General features: G+C 43.9%; 1 protein-coding gene across 1 annotated transcript in view; it reads left to right on the top strand.

The window, feature by feature from the left end:
- Positions 1 to 19761, top strand: part of LOC133612319 (P2X purinoceptor 3-like) — a 107832-nt gene that overhangs the window by 45087 nt on the left and 42984 nt on the right. The window contains exons 4-5 of the mRNA XM_061969627.1: positions 6030 to 6099; positions 6208 to 6301. Coding sequence (XP_061825611.1) covers positions 6030 to 6099; positions 6208 to 6301 — 164 coding nt within the window. The remainder of the gene's footprint in view (positions 1 to 6029; positions 6100 to 6207; positions 6302 to 19761) is intronic.

Below are 19761 nucleotides of genomic sequence, written 5' to 3'. Positions count from 1 at the left end.
TTAATCCACTGTCCAATATTAACCCACTCAAAAAAGTGAAAAATGGAGTTTCTATCACAATCCGTAAAGTTGCTTATAAGCAAGATAGCATCCATTGTGACTGACAGGTCTCTGTTGCCGTCTGACATCACTCCACTGCTCCGCGTTTTGCGTGGCATTAAAACATATTTGGCTTGAATGTTTTAGAGTTTGTACAGTGTCTTGATTACAAATTGGACGATCGAGCATTACATTTGCTCATCGATCTTTTTATTTATGATACACACTACTCACACATCGGTAGCAAAACACTCAATATGGCTTCCCGTCCGTCACTCAAATGTGTCAGTGTGCAACAAACACTTGTTATGTTACAAAATGCACACACACATAGCATGCTAATTGGTTGTATTGATTTGTATGATATTTTTAATATGATATATCATGTAAAAAATGTGTGCTCTGCACATGCATGCCATATCTAAATATGATTTCCAGCTGAGTGTAATTGTAATTAACAGGAGTTAATGATGGATCTGTGTGCTCTTTCCAAGAATATGACATAACTGCATTTTACCTTACACTGCACACATAGTTGACTTATTTAAGACTTAATAAAACAGGTGATGATAAAATATTTATTTGGTCAGAGATGTTACAGTACATCATGTTGAAGGTGTTATGGTTATGGTTATGGTTTAATTTGTGCTAATCCATCCATCCATTTTCTACTGCTTAGTCCCTTCGGGGTCGCGGGGGGCGCTGGAGCCTATCTCAGCTACAATCGGGCGGAAGGCGAGGTACACCCTGGACAAGTCGCCACCTCATCGCAGGGTCAACACAGATAGACAGACAACATTCACACTCACATTTCCACACTCGGGCCAATTTAGTGTTGCCAATCAACCTATCCCCAGGTGCATGTCTTTGGAAGTGGGAGGAAGCCGGAGTACCCGGAGGGAACCCACGCAGTCACGGGGAGGACATGCAAACTCCACACAGAAAGATCCCGAGGCCGGGATTGAACTCAGGACTACTCAAGACCTTCGTATTGTGAGGCAAACGCACTAACCCCTCTTCCACCGTGCTGCCAATTTGTGCTATTATAAATGCTAATTAAAATGAATTGTTTCACATCTTTATGTCCACAAATTATATATAGTACCTATCAGAGTACAGATACATACCGGTACCGATAAGGAATGTCAATAAGGGTATCGTACCGATAAAATCTTAACGAAATACCCAAAACCAGTGAAGTTGGCACGTTGTGTAATATAATGATTTGTAAATCCTTTTCAACTTATATGCAATTGCATAGACTGCAAAGACAAGATATTTATTGTTGGAACTGAGAGACTTAGTTTTTTTGCAAATAATCATTAACTAATAATTTAATGGCAGCAACACATTGCAAAAAAGTTGGCACGGGGGCATTTTTACCACTGTGTTACATAGCCTTTCCTTTTACCAACACTCAGTAAATGTTTGGAAACTGAGAACCTTTTCAGGTGGAATTATTTCCCATTCTAGCTTGATGTACGGCTTGAGTTGTTCAACAGTCCGGGGTGTTCGTTGTGGTATTTTAGGCTTCATATTGTGCCACACATTTTCAATGGTAGACAGGTCTGAACCACAGGAAGGCCAATCTAGTACGTGCCCTCTTTTACTATGAAGCCACGCTGTTGCAACACGTGGTTTGGCATTGTCTTGTTGAAAGGGGCGTCCATGATAACGTTGCTTGGATGGCAACATATGTTGCTCCAAGACTTAGATGTACCTTTCAGCATTAATGGTGCCTTCACAGATGTGTAAGTTACCCATGCCTTGGGCACTAATACACCCTCAAACCATCGCAGATACTGTCTGTTGAACTTTGTGCTTGTTACAATCCGGATGGTTCTTTTCCTCTTTGTTCCGGAGGACACAACGTCCATAGTATCCAAAAACAATTTGAAAGGTGGGCACGTCAGACCACAGAACACTTTTCCACTTTCCATCAGTCTATTTTAGATGAGCTCAGGCCCAGCGAAGCAACAACACCCAGAAACGCTGGGTGTTGTTGATAATTAGCTTTTGCTTTGCATATAAGAGTTTTAACTTGGACTTACAGATGTAGGGACACACTGTGGTTACTGACAGTGGTTTTCTGAAGTGTTCCTGAGCCCATGTGGTGATATCCTTTACACACTGATGTCGCTTTTTGATGCAGTACCGCCTGAGGGATCGAAATTCACGGGCATTCAATCTGTGATTTCTCCAGATTCTCTGAACCTATTGATATTATTACGGACAAACGATGGTGAAATCCCTAAATGATAAATGTTGTTTTTAAACTGTTGGACAATTTGCTCACGCATTTGTTCACAAAGTGATAAACCTCACCCCATACTTGTTTGTGAATGACTGAGCATTTCATGGAAGCTGCTTTTTTACCCAATCATGGCACCCACCTGTTCCCAATTAGCCTGTTCACCTGTGAGAGGCGACGAGCTGGGGTAGCAATTCTTGTTGCCCCCCGGCTCAAAGTCTGCACGTTGGAGTTCAACCCAGTGGACGAGAGGGTAGCTTCCCTCCGCCTTCGGGTGGGGGGACGGGTCCTGACTGTTGTTTGTGTTTACACACCAAACAGCAGTTCAGAGTACCCACCCTTTTTGGATACACTCGAGGGAGTACTGGAAAGTGCTCCCCCGGATGATTTCCTTGTCCTACTGGGGGACTTCAACGCTCATATTGGCAACGACAGTGAAACCTGGAGAGGCGTGATTGGGAAGAATGGCCGCCCCCGGATCTGAACCCGAGTGGTGTTTTGTTATTGGACTTTTGTGCTCGTCACAGATTGTCCAATACAAACACCATGTTCAAACATAAGGGTGTCATATGTGCACTTGGCACCAGGACACCCTAGGCCGCAGTTCCATGATCGACTTTGTAGTTGTGTCATCGGATTTGCGGCCTCATGTTTTGGACACTCGGGTGAAGAGAGGGGCGGAGCTTTCTACCATGAGTTGGCTGCGATGGTGGGGGAGGATACCGGACAGACCTGGCAGGCCCAAACGCATTGTGAGGGTCTGCCGGGAACGAATTTCCTATTCCCACCTCCGGAAGAACTTTGAACATGTCACGAGGGAGGTGCTGCACATTGAATCCGAGTGGACCATGTTCCGCACCTCTATTGTCGAGGCGGATGATTGGAGCTGTGGCCGCAAGGTAGTCGGTGCCTTTCGTGGAGGAAATCCTAGAACCCGTTGGTGGACACCAGCGGTGAGGGATGCCGTCAAACTGAAGAAGGAGTCTTATCGGGTTCTTTTGGCTCATAGGACTCCGGAGGCAGCGGACAGGTACCGACAGGCCAAGCGGTGCGCGGCTTCAGCGGTCGCGGAGGCAAAAACTCGGACATGGGAGGAGTTCGGGGAAGCCATGGAAAACGACTTCCGGACGGCTTCGAAGCGATTCTGGACCACCATCCGCCACCTCAGGAAGGGGAAGCAGTGCACTGTCAACACAGTGTATGGTGAGGATGGTGTTCAGCTGACCTCGACTGCAGATGTTGTGGATCGGTATAGGGAATACTTCGAATACCTCCTCAATCCCACCAACACGTCTTCCTATGAGCAAGCAGTGCCTGGGGAATCTGTGGTGGGCTCTCCTATTTCTGGGGCTGAGGTTGCTGAGGTAGTTAAAAAGCTCCTCGGTGGCGAGGCCCCAGTGGTGGATAAGATACGCCCGGAGTTCCTTAAGGCTCTGGATGCTGTGGGGCTGTCTTGGTTGACAAGACTCTGCAGCATCGCGTGGACATCGGGGGCGGTACCTCTGGATTGGCAGACCGCGGGTGGTGGTTCCTCTCTTTAAGAAGGGGAACCGGAGGGTGTGTTCCAACTATCGTGGGATCACACTCCTCAGCTTTCCCAGTAAGGTCTATTCAGGTTTACTGGAGAGGAGGCTACGCCGGTTAGTCGAACCTTGGACTCAGGAGGAACAGTGTGGTTTTCGTCCTGGTCGTGGAACTGTGGACCAGCTCTTTATTCTTGGCAGGGTCCTTGAGGGTCCAACCAGTCTACATGTGCTTTGTGGACTTGGAGAAGGCATTCGACCGTGTCCCTTGGGAAGTCCTGTGGGGAGTGCTCAGAGAGTATGGCGTATCGGGCTGTCTGATTGTGGCGGTTCGCTCCCTGTACGATCAGTGCAGTGCAGTGCCGCATTGCCGGCAGTAAGTCGGACACATTTCCAGTGAGGGTTGGACTCCACCAAGGCTGCCCTTTGTCACCGATTCTGTTCATAACTTTTATGGACAGAATTTCTAGGCGCAGTCAAGGCGTTGAAAGGATCCGGTTTGGTGGCTGCAGGATTAGGTCTCTGCTTTTTGCAGATGATGTGGTCCTGATGGCTTCATTTGACCAGGATCTTCAACTCTCACTGGATCGGTTCGCAGCCGAGTGTGAAGCGACTGGGATGAGAATCAGCATCTCCAAGTCCGAGTTCATGGTTCTCGCCCAGAAAACGGTGGAGTGCCATCTCCGGGTTGGAGAGGAGATCTTGCCCCAAGTGGAGGAGTTCAAGTACCTCGGAGTCTTGTTCACGAGTGGGGGAAGAGTGGATCGTGAGATCGACAGGCGGATCGGTGCGGCGTCTTCAGTAATGCGGACGCTGTATCGATCCGTTGTGGTGAAGAAGGAGCTGAGCCGGAAGGCAAAGCTCTCAATTTAACGGTCGATCTACGTTCCCATCCTCATGAGCTTTGGGTTATGACCAAAAGGACAAGATCACGGGTACAAGCGGCTGAAATTAGTTCCCTCCGCCGGGTGGCGGGGCTATCCCTTAAAGATAGGGTGAGAAGCTCTGCCATCCGGGGGGAGCTCAAAGTAAAGCCGCTGTTCCTCCACATCGAGAGGAGCCAGATGAGGTGGTTTGGGCATCTGCTCAGGATGCCACCCGATCGCCTCACTAGGGAGGTGTTTAGGGCACGTCCGACCGGTAGGAGGCCACGAGGAAGACCCAGGACACATTGGGAAGACTATCTCTCACGGCTGGCCTGGGAACGCCTCGGGATCCCCCGGGAAGAGCTGGACAAAGTGGCTGGGGAGAGGAAAGTCTGGGCTTACCTGCTTAGGCTGCTGCCCCCTGCGACCCGACCTCGGATAAGCGGAAGAAGATGGATGGATGGATGAATGGCACCCACCTGTTCCCAATTAGCCTGTTCACCTGTGGGATGTTCCAAATAAGTGTTTGATGAGCATTCCTCAACTTTGTCAGTGTTTTTTGCCACTTGTGCCTGCTTTTTTTAAACATGTTGCAGGCATCAAATTCCAAATGAGCTAATATTTGCTAAAAATAAAGTTTTCCAGTTTGAACGTTGAGTATCTTGTCTTTGCAGTCTATTCAATTGAAAACAGGTTGAAAATCATTGTATTCTGTTTTTATTTACAATTTACACATAGGTGCCATCTTCACTGGTTTTGGGTTTTGTACATCCCTACTCCTGACAGATGGATTCTTACCCAGACTCATACTCTCCCTGTCACATGTCAATTTCATAATGGGATAATCTGGAGTAAAGTTGGAACAGTTTGATACTCTGTAGCAAAGATCACTGCCACGCAGACATTTTAACATTGTCCAGCTGTTAAACCCTGTCTCTATTTTATAGTGTCAATGCAGTTAATTAATGCTTGACATCAGTATTAGAAAGGTACTTCCTGTTTTTTGGAGGTGGTACAGGGACCAATGCTGTCCTCATCATACACAGCATTTGGTTAGGATGTAAATGCAGAGCCATTTTATTAGAGTCATATACTTTATCGGGGTCTGTTAAACTTTGCAAAGTCATATTGTATTCTAACAAACATAAATATGGTGGTAAGAGTGTGACTGTGTAGATGTATGAAAAATAAAAATGTTTAACCAGGTCATAGAATTTTTATGTGACCCTACTTAATGATTGACAATCACATGGACCACTTTACTGCATTTTAGTCGTTTTCTGACGTTAATCGCACACTTTTTATGAATAACTTTACTTTATTGACTTTGTGAAATTGTGTGCTTTATAGAGTGAGAAGAAATATTATTGTACTCACGACAGCAACTGCACACGATTTGTTAACAAACCGGGAAGTTATGGTGAGGACATGTTTATTAGCAATATAATTGTACTATATAAAACAGGTCCTTTTATATTAAATTGTAGAAAATTAATTGTGGTACTGTTTTGAAATTGTTTTTTCTCAGGAATACTTACAGGGAGATGTGTTGCTTTCAACACCACAATCAATACATGTGAAATTAAAGGATGGTGTCCTGCTGAGATTGATACCATCAACAGGTAAGATACAGGTACACAACTACTCATGCATACAATTTATGTCAGAAGGCTGTCGCGAGGCCTCTCATATTTTAGACAAATTACTTTAATTTTAGGGTATTTGCATTGGCTCCTTGTTCATTCCAGGAATTGGTCCCGATACCGAGTCTTGTGGAACCCCACAAGTTACTCTTCTTGGCTGTGATTTAGTCTTATTAATTTCCACATATTGAGATCTATTACTTAAATAACTACTTAACCTACTCAGTGGCCTAGTGGTTAGAGTGTCCGCCCTGAGATCAATAGGTTGTGAGTTCAAAACCCCGGCCGAGTCATACCAAAGACTATAAAAATGTGACCCATTTCCTCCCTGCTTGGCACTCAGCATCAAGGGTTGGAATTGGGGGTTAAATCACCAAAATGATTCCCGGTGCGCGACCACCGCTGTTGCTCACTGCTCCCCTCACCTCCCAGGGGGTGATCAAGGGTGATGGGTCAAATGCAGAGAGTAATTTCGCCACACCTAGTGTGTGTGTGACAATCATTGGCACTTTAACTTTAACTTTAACTGTTGTGAAACACCTCACATGTCATAATTTTCCAATTTTTGCAGAAGTAAGGAATGATCGGTTGTGTCAAAAGCTTTACATAAGTCAATAAATACTCCAACTGTGTGTTGCTTTTTTTTCTATTGCTGTAGCTATGTTTTCTACAAAGTCCATCACTGCTAGGGATGTAGATCGATTACTCCTGAACCCATACTGATGGTCATTCAGTAGCTCATGTTTTTCAATGAACTTATCAAATCTATTTGGGGACGGCGTGGCGAAGTTGACCGTGCCAGCAACCTGAGGGTTCCTGGTTCAATCCCCACCTTCTACCAAACTCATCACGTCCGTTGTGTCCTTGAGCAAGACACTTCACCCTTGCTCCTGATGGGTCGTGGTTAGGGCCTTGCATGGCAGCTCCCGACATCAGTGTGTGAATGTGTGTGTGAATGGGTGAATGTGGAAATAGTGTCAAAGCGCTTTGAGTACGTTGAAGGTAGAAAAGCGCTATACAAGTATAACCCATTTACCATTTATTTACAAATAATTTCTCAATAATCTTTGCAAATTGAGGTAGTAGAGACACAGGTTTATAATTTGAGACCAAATGTTTATCACCATTTTTATAAATCGGAATAAAGGTAGCGATTTACATTTTTTCAGGAAAAGTTCCAGTTAATAAAGATGTATTTGTCAAGGTGTGTTGTTGACGAACCCCAAGATGCAGAGAAGGCAGAAGGCATTGTGCGGCAAAATAAGATTTAATGTTCATAAAATAAAGGAAAAAACACAAACCAGGAACTAGGAATGGACAAACTGGAAACAGTGAACAGGGATCCAGCAAACAGGGACTAGGAACAAAAAGACAGTAAGCTACAAACAGTTACAAAATATAGCTTACCGCATACAGCTACCCTGATAGACACGACAGGTCGGAACGACAATGATCCAGCAATGACTGGAGGAGAAGGCAGGTTTAAATAGTAGCTGGCTGATTGACACCAGGTGTGGCCAGGTGCCAATCAGCCACAGCTGAGGGGAAGCAGCACTCAGGAAATGAAGACAAAATAAAAGCGCTGACAGGAAACTAAGACAAACAGAGAAAAAACTAACACAGTCAAACTGTCAGGGACAAGCCTAACAGTAGCCCCCCTTCCTATAACGGATACCAGACGTTCTAGAACCCCCCCCCAAAAAAAAAAAGTCTAAAGTCACGGGAGGGTGGAGGGAGGACAAGGAGGTGGGCCACCAGGCCAAGTGTCCCCGCAACCAGCGGGGAAGAGTTAGGTGGCGACGGCGAGTTGAACGCCGCCGCAATTGGCGAGGCGGCTCGACCGCCGGCGTGGCAGGACCCACTGGAGACGATGGTGGTGGCGCCCTCTGCTGGCCCACCGGAGAGGATGGTGGTGGCGCCCTCTGCTGGCCCACCGGAGAGGATGGTGGTGGCGCCCTCTGCTGGCCCACTGGAGAGGATGGTGGTGGCGCCCTCTGCTGGCCCACCGGAGAGGATGGTGGTGGCGCCCTCTGCTGGCCCACCGGAGAGGATGGTGGTGGCGCCCTCTGCTGGCCCACTGGAGAGGATGGTGGTGGCGCCCTCTGCTGGCCCACCGGAGAGGATGGTGGTGGCGCCCTCTGCTGGCCCACCGGAGAGGATGGTGGTGGCGCCCTCTGCTGGCCCACCGGAGAGGATGGTGGTGGCGCCCTCTGCTGGCCCACCGGAGAGGAGGATGGTGGCGCCCTCTGCTGCTGGCCCACCTGACAGGATGGTGGTGCCGTAGGTTGTAGACCCACCGGAGTACATGGTGGCGTCTGCCGGCCCACCGGAGTGCATGGTGGCGTCTGCCGGCCCACCGGAGTGCATGGTGGCGTCTGCCGGCCCACCGGAGTGCATGGTGGCGCCGTAGGTTGCAGAACCACCGGAGATGATGGCGCCGTCTCTTGCAGACCCACTGGGACGAGAAGTAGCTGTGCCTCCCTAGCTGCACTGCTACTCATAGCCCCTCCCCCAAGCGACGGATCCCAGACGTCCCCAGATAGGACCACAGACGACAGGGGTGGGTGGGAGAGGGCTTGAAAAGCGGCCGAACTTTTCTTCAGATTAGCCATTAAGTCCAAAGCTTTGTTAAGCCTCTCCGCCATGGACATCTCTGCGAGATTCGAATTTGGCTGGATCATTATGTCAAGGTGTGTTATTGACGAACCCCAAGATGCAGAGAAGGCAGAAGGCATTGTGCGGGAAAATAAGATTTAATGTTCATAAAATAAAGGAAAAAACACAAACCAGGAACTAGGAATGGACAAACTGGAAACAGTGAACAGGGATCCAGCAAACAGGGACTAGGAACAAAAAGACAGTAAGCTACAAACAGTTACAAAATATAGCTTACCGCATACAGCTACCCTGATAGACACGACAGGTCGGAACGACAATGATCCAGCAATGACTGGAGGAGAAGGCAGGTTTAAATAGTAGCTGGCTGATTGACACCAGGTGTGGCCAGGTGCCAATCAGCCACAGCTGAGGGGAAGCAGCACTCAGGAAATTAAGACAAAATAAAAGCGCTGACAGGAAACTAAGACAAACACAGAGAAAAAACTAACACAGTCAAACTGTCAGGGACAAGCCTGACAGTATTACATATACTGTATAAGTAAACAGCTTCAGGACACAATCCTCTCCAATTCTTTTAACAAGTGACATATCCACGTTGTCAGCACTGACCACTTCTAACACATCACTTTCACAAACTCCACCAAGAAACATTTAATTTTTAATGTCAGATACACGCTTTAACTTTTTGTCATCATTAATATTACAATTAATATTTTTAGCCAGATTTGGGCCAACATTCACAAAAAAACAGTGAAATCCTCAGCTACTTCTTTTATATTTTCAATAATTGAGTTGTCATCTTTTACCAAATATGCTGTAAAATAATTTTTGCTCGATTTTTTAATCATAGTATTAAGCACAAGACCGCGCTATTTTTGAACCCAGAATGAAACTTCTAAGTCATGGTCTCAGTGTGTTATGAGCAGTGTTGGGACTAACGCGTTACTTTGTAATGCGTTACTGTAACGCAGTTACAGCTTTCCTTAATTACGTCCAAAACTCAGCGCGACTTCCTGCCGTATATTAACTCAAAAGGCGCAAAGCCTGTGGAGGCCTGAGGTACCTCCTGCATTGCAAACAGTAGGGGATCCAGCCATTTATCCCAATTTGGTTTGTCCTCGTGTGTAAACTTACGGATCATGGTTTTCAGCGTCTTATTTAGCCGCTCCACCAGCCCGTCAGTTTGTGGGTGGTATACGCTGGTGCGGATCGCTTTAATTCCCAATAATCCGCTTAGTTCCTTTATCGTGCGTGACATAAAGGACGTGCCATGGTCGTCAGAATCTCTTTCGGGATTCCAACTCGGGAGATGACCTGAAACAGCGCCTGCGCGACGCACTTTGCAGAGATGGAGCGCAGTGGCACTGCTTCGGGATAGCGCTTTGCGTAATCCACCAGGACTAGCACAAAATGATATCCCCGTGTGCTCGGGTGGAATGGTCCAATGAGGTCCATACCCATTCTTTCGAAGGGGACCTCCATGAGCGGCAATGGGCGCAAGGGCGCCTTGGGGGTGGCTGCCGGGTTCACCTGGCAGTCCAGGCAGGCGGCACACCAGCGGCGCACATCTGCCCGGCCAATAGAATCGGACCATGACCCGATTGAGTGTTTTATCATATCCCATGTGGCCAGCCATGGAATTGAAGTGCGCCGCCTGGAAAACCATTTCCCGGCTGCGTTTCGGCACCAACAACTGGGTGATTTCTTCTCCTGACTGAGTGTCACGGCTCACTCGGTATAATCCATCCCTAATAATTGCAAAATGAGGAAATACCCGCGCTGTTCCAGGGCGCACCAGCTGACCGTCGATGCAAGCCACCTGGTCCCAGGTCGCGCGCAAAGTATCATCTCGGGACTGCTCGAGGGGAAATTCCTCCATAGGGTGCCAGTAGAGGGCCAGGGGGGCTTCCCGCGAAGCCCCCGGCGGTTCCCCCTCAGCAGTGTCGGAACCCTGAGAACTGCGCGGATATTCCCCCTTCCTACGGTCCGTGAACGTACCCCTACGCATTGTGTCACTAGACTGTTAAACCCCGGCTAATTTGTGCCCAAAATTACGGGGTGCGAAAGGTGCGTACTTACAGCTACCTTGACCCTATGCTTTTGTCCCTCATACCAAATTTCCACTGGCACCATAGGGTACTCGTGCACATCCCCATGAACACATCTAATTTTTAGCCGTGTTCCCTGCCTCAAAGCCCAGATCCAGCAGGTTCTGGTGGATCATGGACTGCTCGCAGCCCGAATCCACCACCGCCCGGTATGTACTCCCTTGTATCCTTACCGTAATACAGTACGTCTCACCCGGGCCGGGGGAGGGCACTGAAGGGCCGGCTACCCGGATCACCCGCCTCACCTCCACCTGCGGAGGTCCCTGACGTGCGTGACCGGGCCGCCCACGCCTCCAGCACGCCTGCCCAAGCGTTTGAGGGGTCGTCTGCGCGGGAGATGTTATGCAGGCAGCAGCTTGGACCTGCGGAGAAAGAGCAGAGGGAGAGTCACATGGGTCGTGCTTTGCGATTTTCGCCGGTCCAGCACCGCCCTCCTCAGGTCGGGAAAGTGCACTCGGGAGGCCGCCGGCAGGCTGAGCGCTGCTCTTTGCGCCTCCCCTGTAAGGAGTGGCAAAAGCCGCACCCCCCACTCCTCTTTTGGCCACGCGCATGCCTTTGCCGTGGCCGCAAAAATGTCAATAAAGGCATGGGGTCTTCCTTCTCCCCCATGTGCTGCACGGTGACGGCCGCTGATGTTGACCGTGCCGCTCCCACCCTTTGCTGGGCCATCTGCTGGCGGACCGCCTCGAGCTGCTGGGGGCTGGTTGCTGCCACCTCTTCGAGCACACCCGCGAGAGCCGTCAGGGGGTCTACCTCCCCCGCCCATGTTGGGCGCCAAATTGTGGAAGTATCTTCCCTCCGGGTTCTCTGGACCATTAATCACAAACATGACCGCTCCTTTTCAGGGTTTGAACACTGGTTTATTTTGCAATAAATTGTCTTTCGTGTGCTTTTTAGCAATTGTCTTTCAGCTTGTCTTTCTCGCTCGCTCGCTCTCGCTCTCGCTCTCGCTCGTGCTCCAACTCCAACTCTCCTCTCCTCCCCGGCTGCTGCCTTTTAACAGAGCGACAGGTGATTAGATAAGCAGGCCCAGGTGGGCCATCTACGCACCTGTTGCTGATCTCGAAGCCGGTCCTGGCACACCCCGCTTCGCTGCAGGTCCGCAGGCCACGCCTGCCCCACACAGGTACTCGGGTAATAATGAACAGCCTTTATGCCTTGAGTGACAGCAAAACAAAAACAACCTCCCCCCAACCCTAAGGTGAATTCAGCTATTAAAACAAACAGCACACCTTCCCTAACTAACTTAAAGACTTCCAGATTACTTCTCTTATCTAAAAAAAACAAAAAAAAACCCTCTGCTCCCCCATATCATTAATCTATTAAGTACTCCACCTGATACAGGGAAAATAACTGAATACAGAGAGACGCATTAGGTGTAAATAGAATAGAAAAAGGTAAACTATTAAATGTTTAAAAATAAATAAATAAAATAAATAAATAATTAAAAACAACAGCAAAAAACAGAATATATATAAATCAAATCAAATCAACTTTATTTATATAAATACAATTCAATAGCTATTCTTGTTACATGTGCATAGCTTGCATGTAAGTAGTGCATTTAGATCAGCAGCATTTCAAAATAAAAATAAAAATTAACTATGTTGTTTAAACCTTCACAGCTTAAACCAGCCTGCAATGTGTGAACCCTATAGAAAAGTATAAATGAGAGAGAGAGAAAAAAAAACAAAAAAAACTTGAGACAAAACCCTACAAAATAAAATAAAACCAAGGAGGCATTGTCGGTCATGAAGCGTGTTATTATGTGTCGTAGTGGTAGAAAAAAGTTACCAGCAGTTAAATGCTCATGAAATACAGGTGGGGTGCATATTATAAGGAAGAGTAAAGCGGGAGCTAGAGGCCAACACGTCTTCACGCCATGCGTCCTCAACCGGAAGTCAATCACATAGCCTTTTGACCAATCATTAAGGAGATTGCCTGAAACTGAGTTGGCCATACTCCCTTTATACTCCATTCTGGCAGAGGTAGTGCAACAGCACCTGTTGCTGGTTTAAAGGTGGTATAAACCAGTGATTTTCAACCTTTTTTGAGCCGCGGCATACTTTTTACATTTACAAAATCCTGCGGCACACCACCAACCAAAATGACACTCTTAACACAGTATATAATACATATAGTTAATAATATAGTTTCGAAATGTATTTATACTCACCTAGTGTGAAACCTGGGCCTGAGCATCTAATTTACAATGGCTTTACAAGCTTGCAGTATTAATGTTTCTGCCACAGTGTGGGACTTTTTTGATTTAGCTACGAGTTCAGCAACAAGGTAGCTAGCTTTGAGGGCTCTCTCGTTTAGCTTTGTGGGTTTTCTCAGAAAAGTTGCCTGTTTCTCATTGTTTGTACGTAAGCGTATAAAATAGTCAATCAGCTTGTTTTGAACAGAAGGGTGTTTCGTTTGGAGATGGCGTTTAAGCTTGCTTGGCAAAATGGCACTATTGGATAGCTCCTTTCTTTTACCATGAATTGATTAACGTGGACCCCGACTTAAACAAGTTGAAAAACGTATTCAGGTACCATTTAGTGGTCAATTGTACGAAATATGTACTGTACTGTGAAATCTACTAATAAAAGTTTCAATCAATCAATCAAAAACTCACCACACACCAATCCAATCCAATCCAATCCACTTTATTTATATAGCACATTTAAACAACAAAATGTTTCCAAAGTGCTGCACAACAATATTAAAAACAATTAAAAACAATATAAAATAAATATGATTAAAAACGATTTTAAAGGGTAAAACCAATTAAAACAGTAAATAGAAATCAAAATTTTAAAAACACCAAGCACTGCGGTGCTGTCGCATCCCCGGTGAAAGTAAATCCAAATGAAAGATAGCTTTCGCTGTATTGCCTCAAGCTCACCGTCTTGTCTTTTTTATTTTGTCAACCACTCATACTAGGGCCTTCATCTGGGTCAGAATTTTGTCCAGGACCCTGTTCGGCATTTGCATTTTCCCTTCTCAAAAACTTCTCCATCACTGTCACTTGCTCGCCTCCTCTTGCTGCGATCCCAAACTGTCACTGTCACGCAGCGCTAACTTGATTGTCTTTACAGGTATTTATCGCCCTCTGCTGTCACCTACTGAAATAGAAGAGTATTACATTATCTGTCGCACTTTATTATAGCACAGACTAAGGCTGAAACGACGCGTCGACGTCATCGATTACGTAAATACGTCGACACTGTTTTTGTGCGTCGACGCGTCGCATACCGTATTTCCTTGAATAGCCGCCGGGCGCTAATTAATTTAAAACCTCTTCTCACTCCTGCGCTTACTAAAAGGCGTGGGGTAAATTTAGGCCTGCGCTTATAAATTTGAGTGATGTAAGGATACCATCATGAAAAGCACATTTAATACAAAAAACGTTATTATGGTCTTACCTTTACTTATGAGTCCATGCGCAGCTGCTTCTGATCAAAAGCATCGATAACTTGTTTATAGACGTCTTCCTTATCTTTCTTCAGTTTTAAAAGTCTCTCTGTCTCGATGGAGATATTCCTTTAAGTATTACCTCCTGCTTTGATTGAAAGTCCAGTTTAGAAAACTGTTTTACTTTAGATATGTAATCCTCCATGTTAAAAGTGCAAGCAAACGATCACTGCTCACTCTTGTTGCTTGTTGTCTTCTTCTGCAGCACCGGTCTTCTGCAGTACCGGTAGTCGCAAGAAGGATCACTAGCGCCCTCTACCACCAGGAGGCGGGAGTCATTTAATGACTCATATTTGACACATGCAGCTACGGTATATTAATAAAACATAGCTGCTTACTGTTCTTTTTAGCATATTCAATACCTTGGACCTTAAATCCTACTGAATAGCTCTTAATCTTCTTCCCTTTATGCGATTTCAAATGATTGAAATCAGCCTCCTCCATTTTGAAAATGATGACAGGTGAAGTGTCACTCATGACGTGATGAGTTTGACCCAGCGGAAGTTCTAGACATATGCTAATTATTTTGCGAAACGAGTTTGACCCGGCGAAAATTCCAGACATGCGCTAATAAAATTAATATTTTGCGAAACGAGTTTGATCCGGCGTTAATCCTGAGCCGGCGGTAAGGCCAAGCATGCGCTAATTATTTTGCGAAACGAGTTTGACCCGGCAGTAATTCGAGGCATGCAAATACTATATAATCGGCGCCAATTCAAGGAAATACGCACTTTTTTGTATTGGATGTTTATCTTTATTTTTGCACATTTTAAAGCAAAATAAGCAATACTTTTGCTTTTGAAATGCTCATACTATTGCAGAATATTAAGATTTGCACTGTATGTTTATTTTATATTTGCACATTAAAAAGCAAATACGCTACTTTTAATTTTTGTTAAATGTCAAAAGTTTTAAATGTTTACATTGTTACAGAATATTTTGTAATGTTGTTGTCTATGTTGACTGAGTGGCCATACTTTTTTTTTTTGTAAATAAAAGCCATGCCTTTTGAAAAAACTGGCCTACATTTATTTTTTTCATCTTCATTTTAAATAAAAAAATAATCGGTAAAAAGAAAAATAATCTATAGATTAATCGAAAAAAATAATATATAGATTAACTGATTAATCGAAAAAATAATCTATAGATTAATCGATAGAAAAATAATCGTTAGCTGCAGCCTTAGCACAGACACCCAACAATGGTTAATTAGGAGCTATTACATAATTTCCCACGGCACACCTGACAATCTCTCACGGCAAACTAGTGCCGCGGCACACTGGTTGAAAATCACTGGTATATACCAAAGAAAATGCTCACAACTGTTAAAGATTTTTGAGGGACATTCCCATAACCAAGTGGAATCACCACCATTCAATATGCACTACGTGTTACAGGAAACTACGATAAAGATATCTACAATCAACCTGATTGTCAGTGATGTGTTGACGCATACAACATGTCAAAGTGAATGATTTAGACTAAATAAAAACTAAAAAACAACCCGAACAATAGTGCAACATTATAATAACATTTTAAAAGTGCAATATTAAATAAAATATTAGCTGTAACATAGAGGAAAATAGGCTCACACAGACGCAAATTCAAAAGGTTCACTTCCTGACTTGCCAGTGAGTGTCAGTGAATCATCACCCATAGCAACAACTGACAAACTGACACAGCAAACGATTCAGCTTGGGCAGGAAGTGAAAAGAAGAGTTAAATTGAAGCAAGAAACATGTATTGCTGTTTCTATATGACTAATACATTATAAAAATGCAGTTAGACGAGCAGAGGCATAAATAATGACATAGTACCTGATTTATTCTCTTAATTTGGGTTGCGTGGCAGGTGCACGTCAGTGACCGAGTTAATGGCGATGACAACCCGTGATTTAGTAAAAAACCTGCGGGTTTTGAGCGATTTGTTCATGACTCGCACATCGCTAATGTGTAAATTTCCTGATTTAGTCCCTGCTGAGGAGAAATGAGCAAGCGCATTGTCTTTGGGTGTTGTTTGCTGATAATACCGATTTGGATAACTGGTGCGAACTGTCATTGAATGTATATTCTACAGTAACAACATGACTGCAAATTGTTCATTACTTCACTTGGACTGCTTTTGTTTTTGTGCATGCGCTCCCTGCACGTACGCGTGGACGAGACAGAGTGAGGTATGAGGGGCCGTTAGGGACATTATTCAGAATTACCTCTTACATACACTACTGAAATGCTCTCACATAAACAACTGAAATCTTTTTCTTTTATACACACTACTGAAACACTCTTATAAACACTACTGAAATGCTCTTACATACACTACTGAAATGCTCTTATAAATACTACTGAAACACTCTTATAAACACTACTGAAACACTCTTACATACACTACTGAAACACTCTTATAAACACTACTGAAATGCTCTTACATAAACAACTGAAATGTTCTTCTTTTATACACACTGCTGAAACAGTCTTATAAACACTACTGAAATGTTCTTACATACACTACTGAAATGCTCTTATAAATACTACTGAAACACTCTTATAAACACTACTGAAACACTCTTACATACACTACTGAAACACTCTTATAAACACTACTGAAATGCTCTTACATACACTACTGAAACACTCTTATAAACACTACTGAAATGCTCTTACATACACTACTGAAACAGTCTTATAAATACTACTGAAATGCTCTTACATATACTACTGAAACACTCTTATAAACACTACTGAAACACTCTTATAAACACTACTGAAACATTCTTACATACACTACTGAAACACTCTTATAAACACTACTGAAACATTCTTACATACACTACTGAAACACTCTTATAAACACTACTGAAACATTCTTACATACACTACTGAAACACTCTTATAAACACTACTGAAACATTCTTACATACACTACTGAAACACTCTTATAAACACTACTGAAATGTTTTTGTCTCACACACACACACACACGCACACACACCTGGAATTATTTTTCACTAGTATGTATAAACGGATTTCACCTGTGTGTGTGTGTGCTTTTTACACGTCCGTGTGAGAGACAACAATTTCTGTAGTATGTGTGCAAAGATTTCAGTTATGTGTATGAGCGCATCTTACCAGTGTGTATGCAAGCATTTCACCAGTGTGTGTAAGAGCATCTTAGTAGTGTGTGTGAGCGATGTTGCATTCCGGTTCCGGTCACCAATAATCCCCGCCCCTTTTCAGACAAGTTTTTTTTTTTTTTTTTTAAAGCCAAGTTGCTGACAAAATGTCTGCCGACAAGTAGCTTAACCGAGGCGGGAGCTCCACTTCATAATTTGAGGGCTTCAGCGGAGAATATAAGAACACTTTCAATGCAACAAGGGTCGCCCCTGCAGGACGCGGCACCTGAGCGGCCACACAGGTGCCTTTCTCCTCCCGACAGCCAAGCAGCCTGGAGCAAATGTTACCTTGCGAGTTTACACTGCAGCATCATCAAGTGCAACGTTTTAGTTCATGGACATCGAAGCAAGAGGAGGAAAAGGTAATTAGACATTATTTATTTCTAAATGATTGTTGAATCCCTCAAAATGTAAGGCGACATGGCATTGTAGTGCGCTACAATGGTAACATGTCGAAATGTGAGTCACGTCGTGGTACGTCAGTAGCTAATCAAATACTAATGATAATGTATTACAATTATTTAGCGTTTTTCTATCGACTTGATAAGGGGTCCCCAAACTACGGCCCGCGGGCCGGTTACGGTCCACCAAAGTCCAACATCTGGTCCGCTGGAAGAAAAAAAAAAGTTGTATTATTATTTTCAATCTGTCTTTTCTAATCCATTTGTTGGTGTCCCCTAGCCGCTCAGGCAAATCATATTGTCTAAAAATGCATTTCCCTGTATGACTTATATTGTCTTGGCTGTTTTCATGTGATCTGATTGTTACATTCTTATTCCAGAGTCACCACACAGCTGCGTGACCATTTCAACAAGGACAGAATAAACAACCTCTGGATTCATGGAACTTCTCTGCACACAAATATATTAATTGGAATATTCAATCAATTTCACATAGGAACATTGTGATTATTATTTTCAACAGTGTGTTGAAAACAACCTTTTTTGGCTCAGAAAGGTTCCTTATGTCTTATTATTCATATGCTTTCAATACTTGTCGGTGTGTAATTCCAGACATAGATGTAAACATTTTTCACTTGAAAATGATGGCAACTATGGAATAGACATTTTCACTTTAATTCTGCACTTTATTCAGTGAACAACATGTGATATATAAGGTTTGTTAAAATGTTTTCTTCTCTTGTGCAGTGTATTCTGCAAGTTAACATTTTGTAAAAAAATAAATAAATAAGGAACCTGTTATACAGACAATATGAAGTTGCCCACTTTATTATTGCAAATATCAAAATAACACTGCAATATGTTTGTGCTGTAAACATTTATGTTTCTACCGTTGAGGTTTTTAAGTTATTTTATGTTCTGACGAGTAATGTCATCCAGCCCCCACCATCACACACACTTTGTCAAAATCTCCCCAAACTTGTCCCAAATGTTTGTGCTACACAATTTTTTTGTCTTATGATTATTGTATTTAGGCTAGGTGTAAATATTAACACATTAACTTAAACTATAATTTTAGACAAACAATATATATTGTCTGACTACAAGAAGCATTGAAAAGTATATAAATAATAAGGCATAACAGGGGCGTCACTAGCTTTTAAGGACAGGGGGGGCTTAGCCCCCAGGAGATGCACAGGATGCGAGCGAACGTAGCGCACGAGCAAAACACTTCACAAACGGCTAACAAAGACTTATAAATAATTCATTGTTATTATTATTATTTCATTCGGTTTATTTTCAATCTGTGTTCAGTACAACAACAAACATGGCTTTGCACAGTGATATTTTGTTTACAGCATCAACAAGAAACAATTACTTGCATGATCCTTCACGATACACTGAAACACGATGAAAGTGGTGGCATTAGCCTTTATGTTATTAATTCACAACATAGAGGCTAATGCCACCACTTTAGCTCACAATTCAATAATTGTTTGTTCCCAAATATTTTGAAGTTGCACAGATTACATTTTGGGCACATATGTGACTAAAATGGTTGTAAATTAAAGCCCTGGAAATATTACTTAGTTACTTGAATTAAAATAATATCTGGATCGGGTTAATTTGGCTTATATATAATATATATATATATGTATATATATATATATATATATA

This window comes from Nerophis lumbriciformis, linkage group LG10, assembly GCF_033978685.3.
Source record: "Nerophis lumbriciformis linkage group LG10, RoL_Nlum_v2.1, whole genome shotgun sequence".
Taxonomy (NCBI): Eukaryota; Metazoa; Chordata; class Actinopteri; order Syngnathiformes; family Syngnathidae; genus Nerophis; species Nerophis lumbriciformis.
The sequence above is the reverse complement of the archived record's forward strand: the minus strand, read 5'-3'. Positions and strand labels throughout refer to the sequence as shown.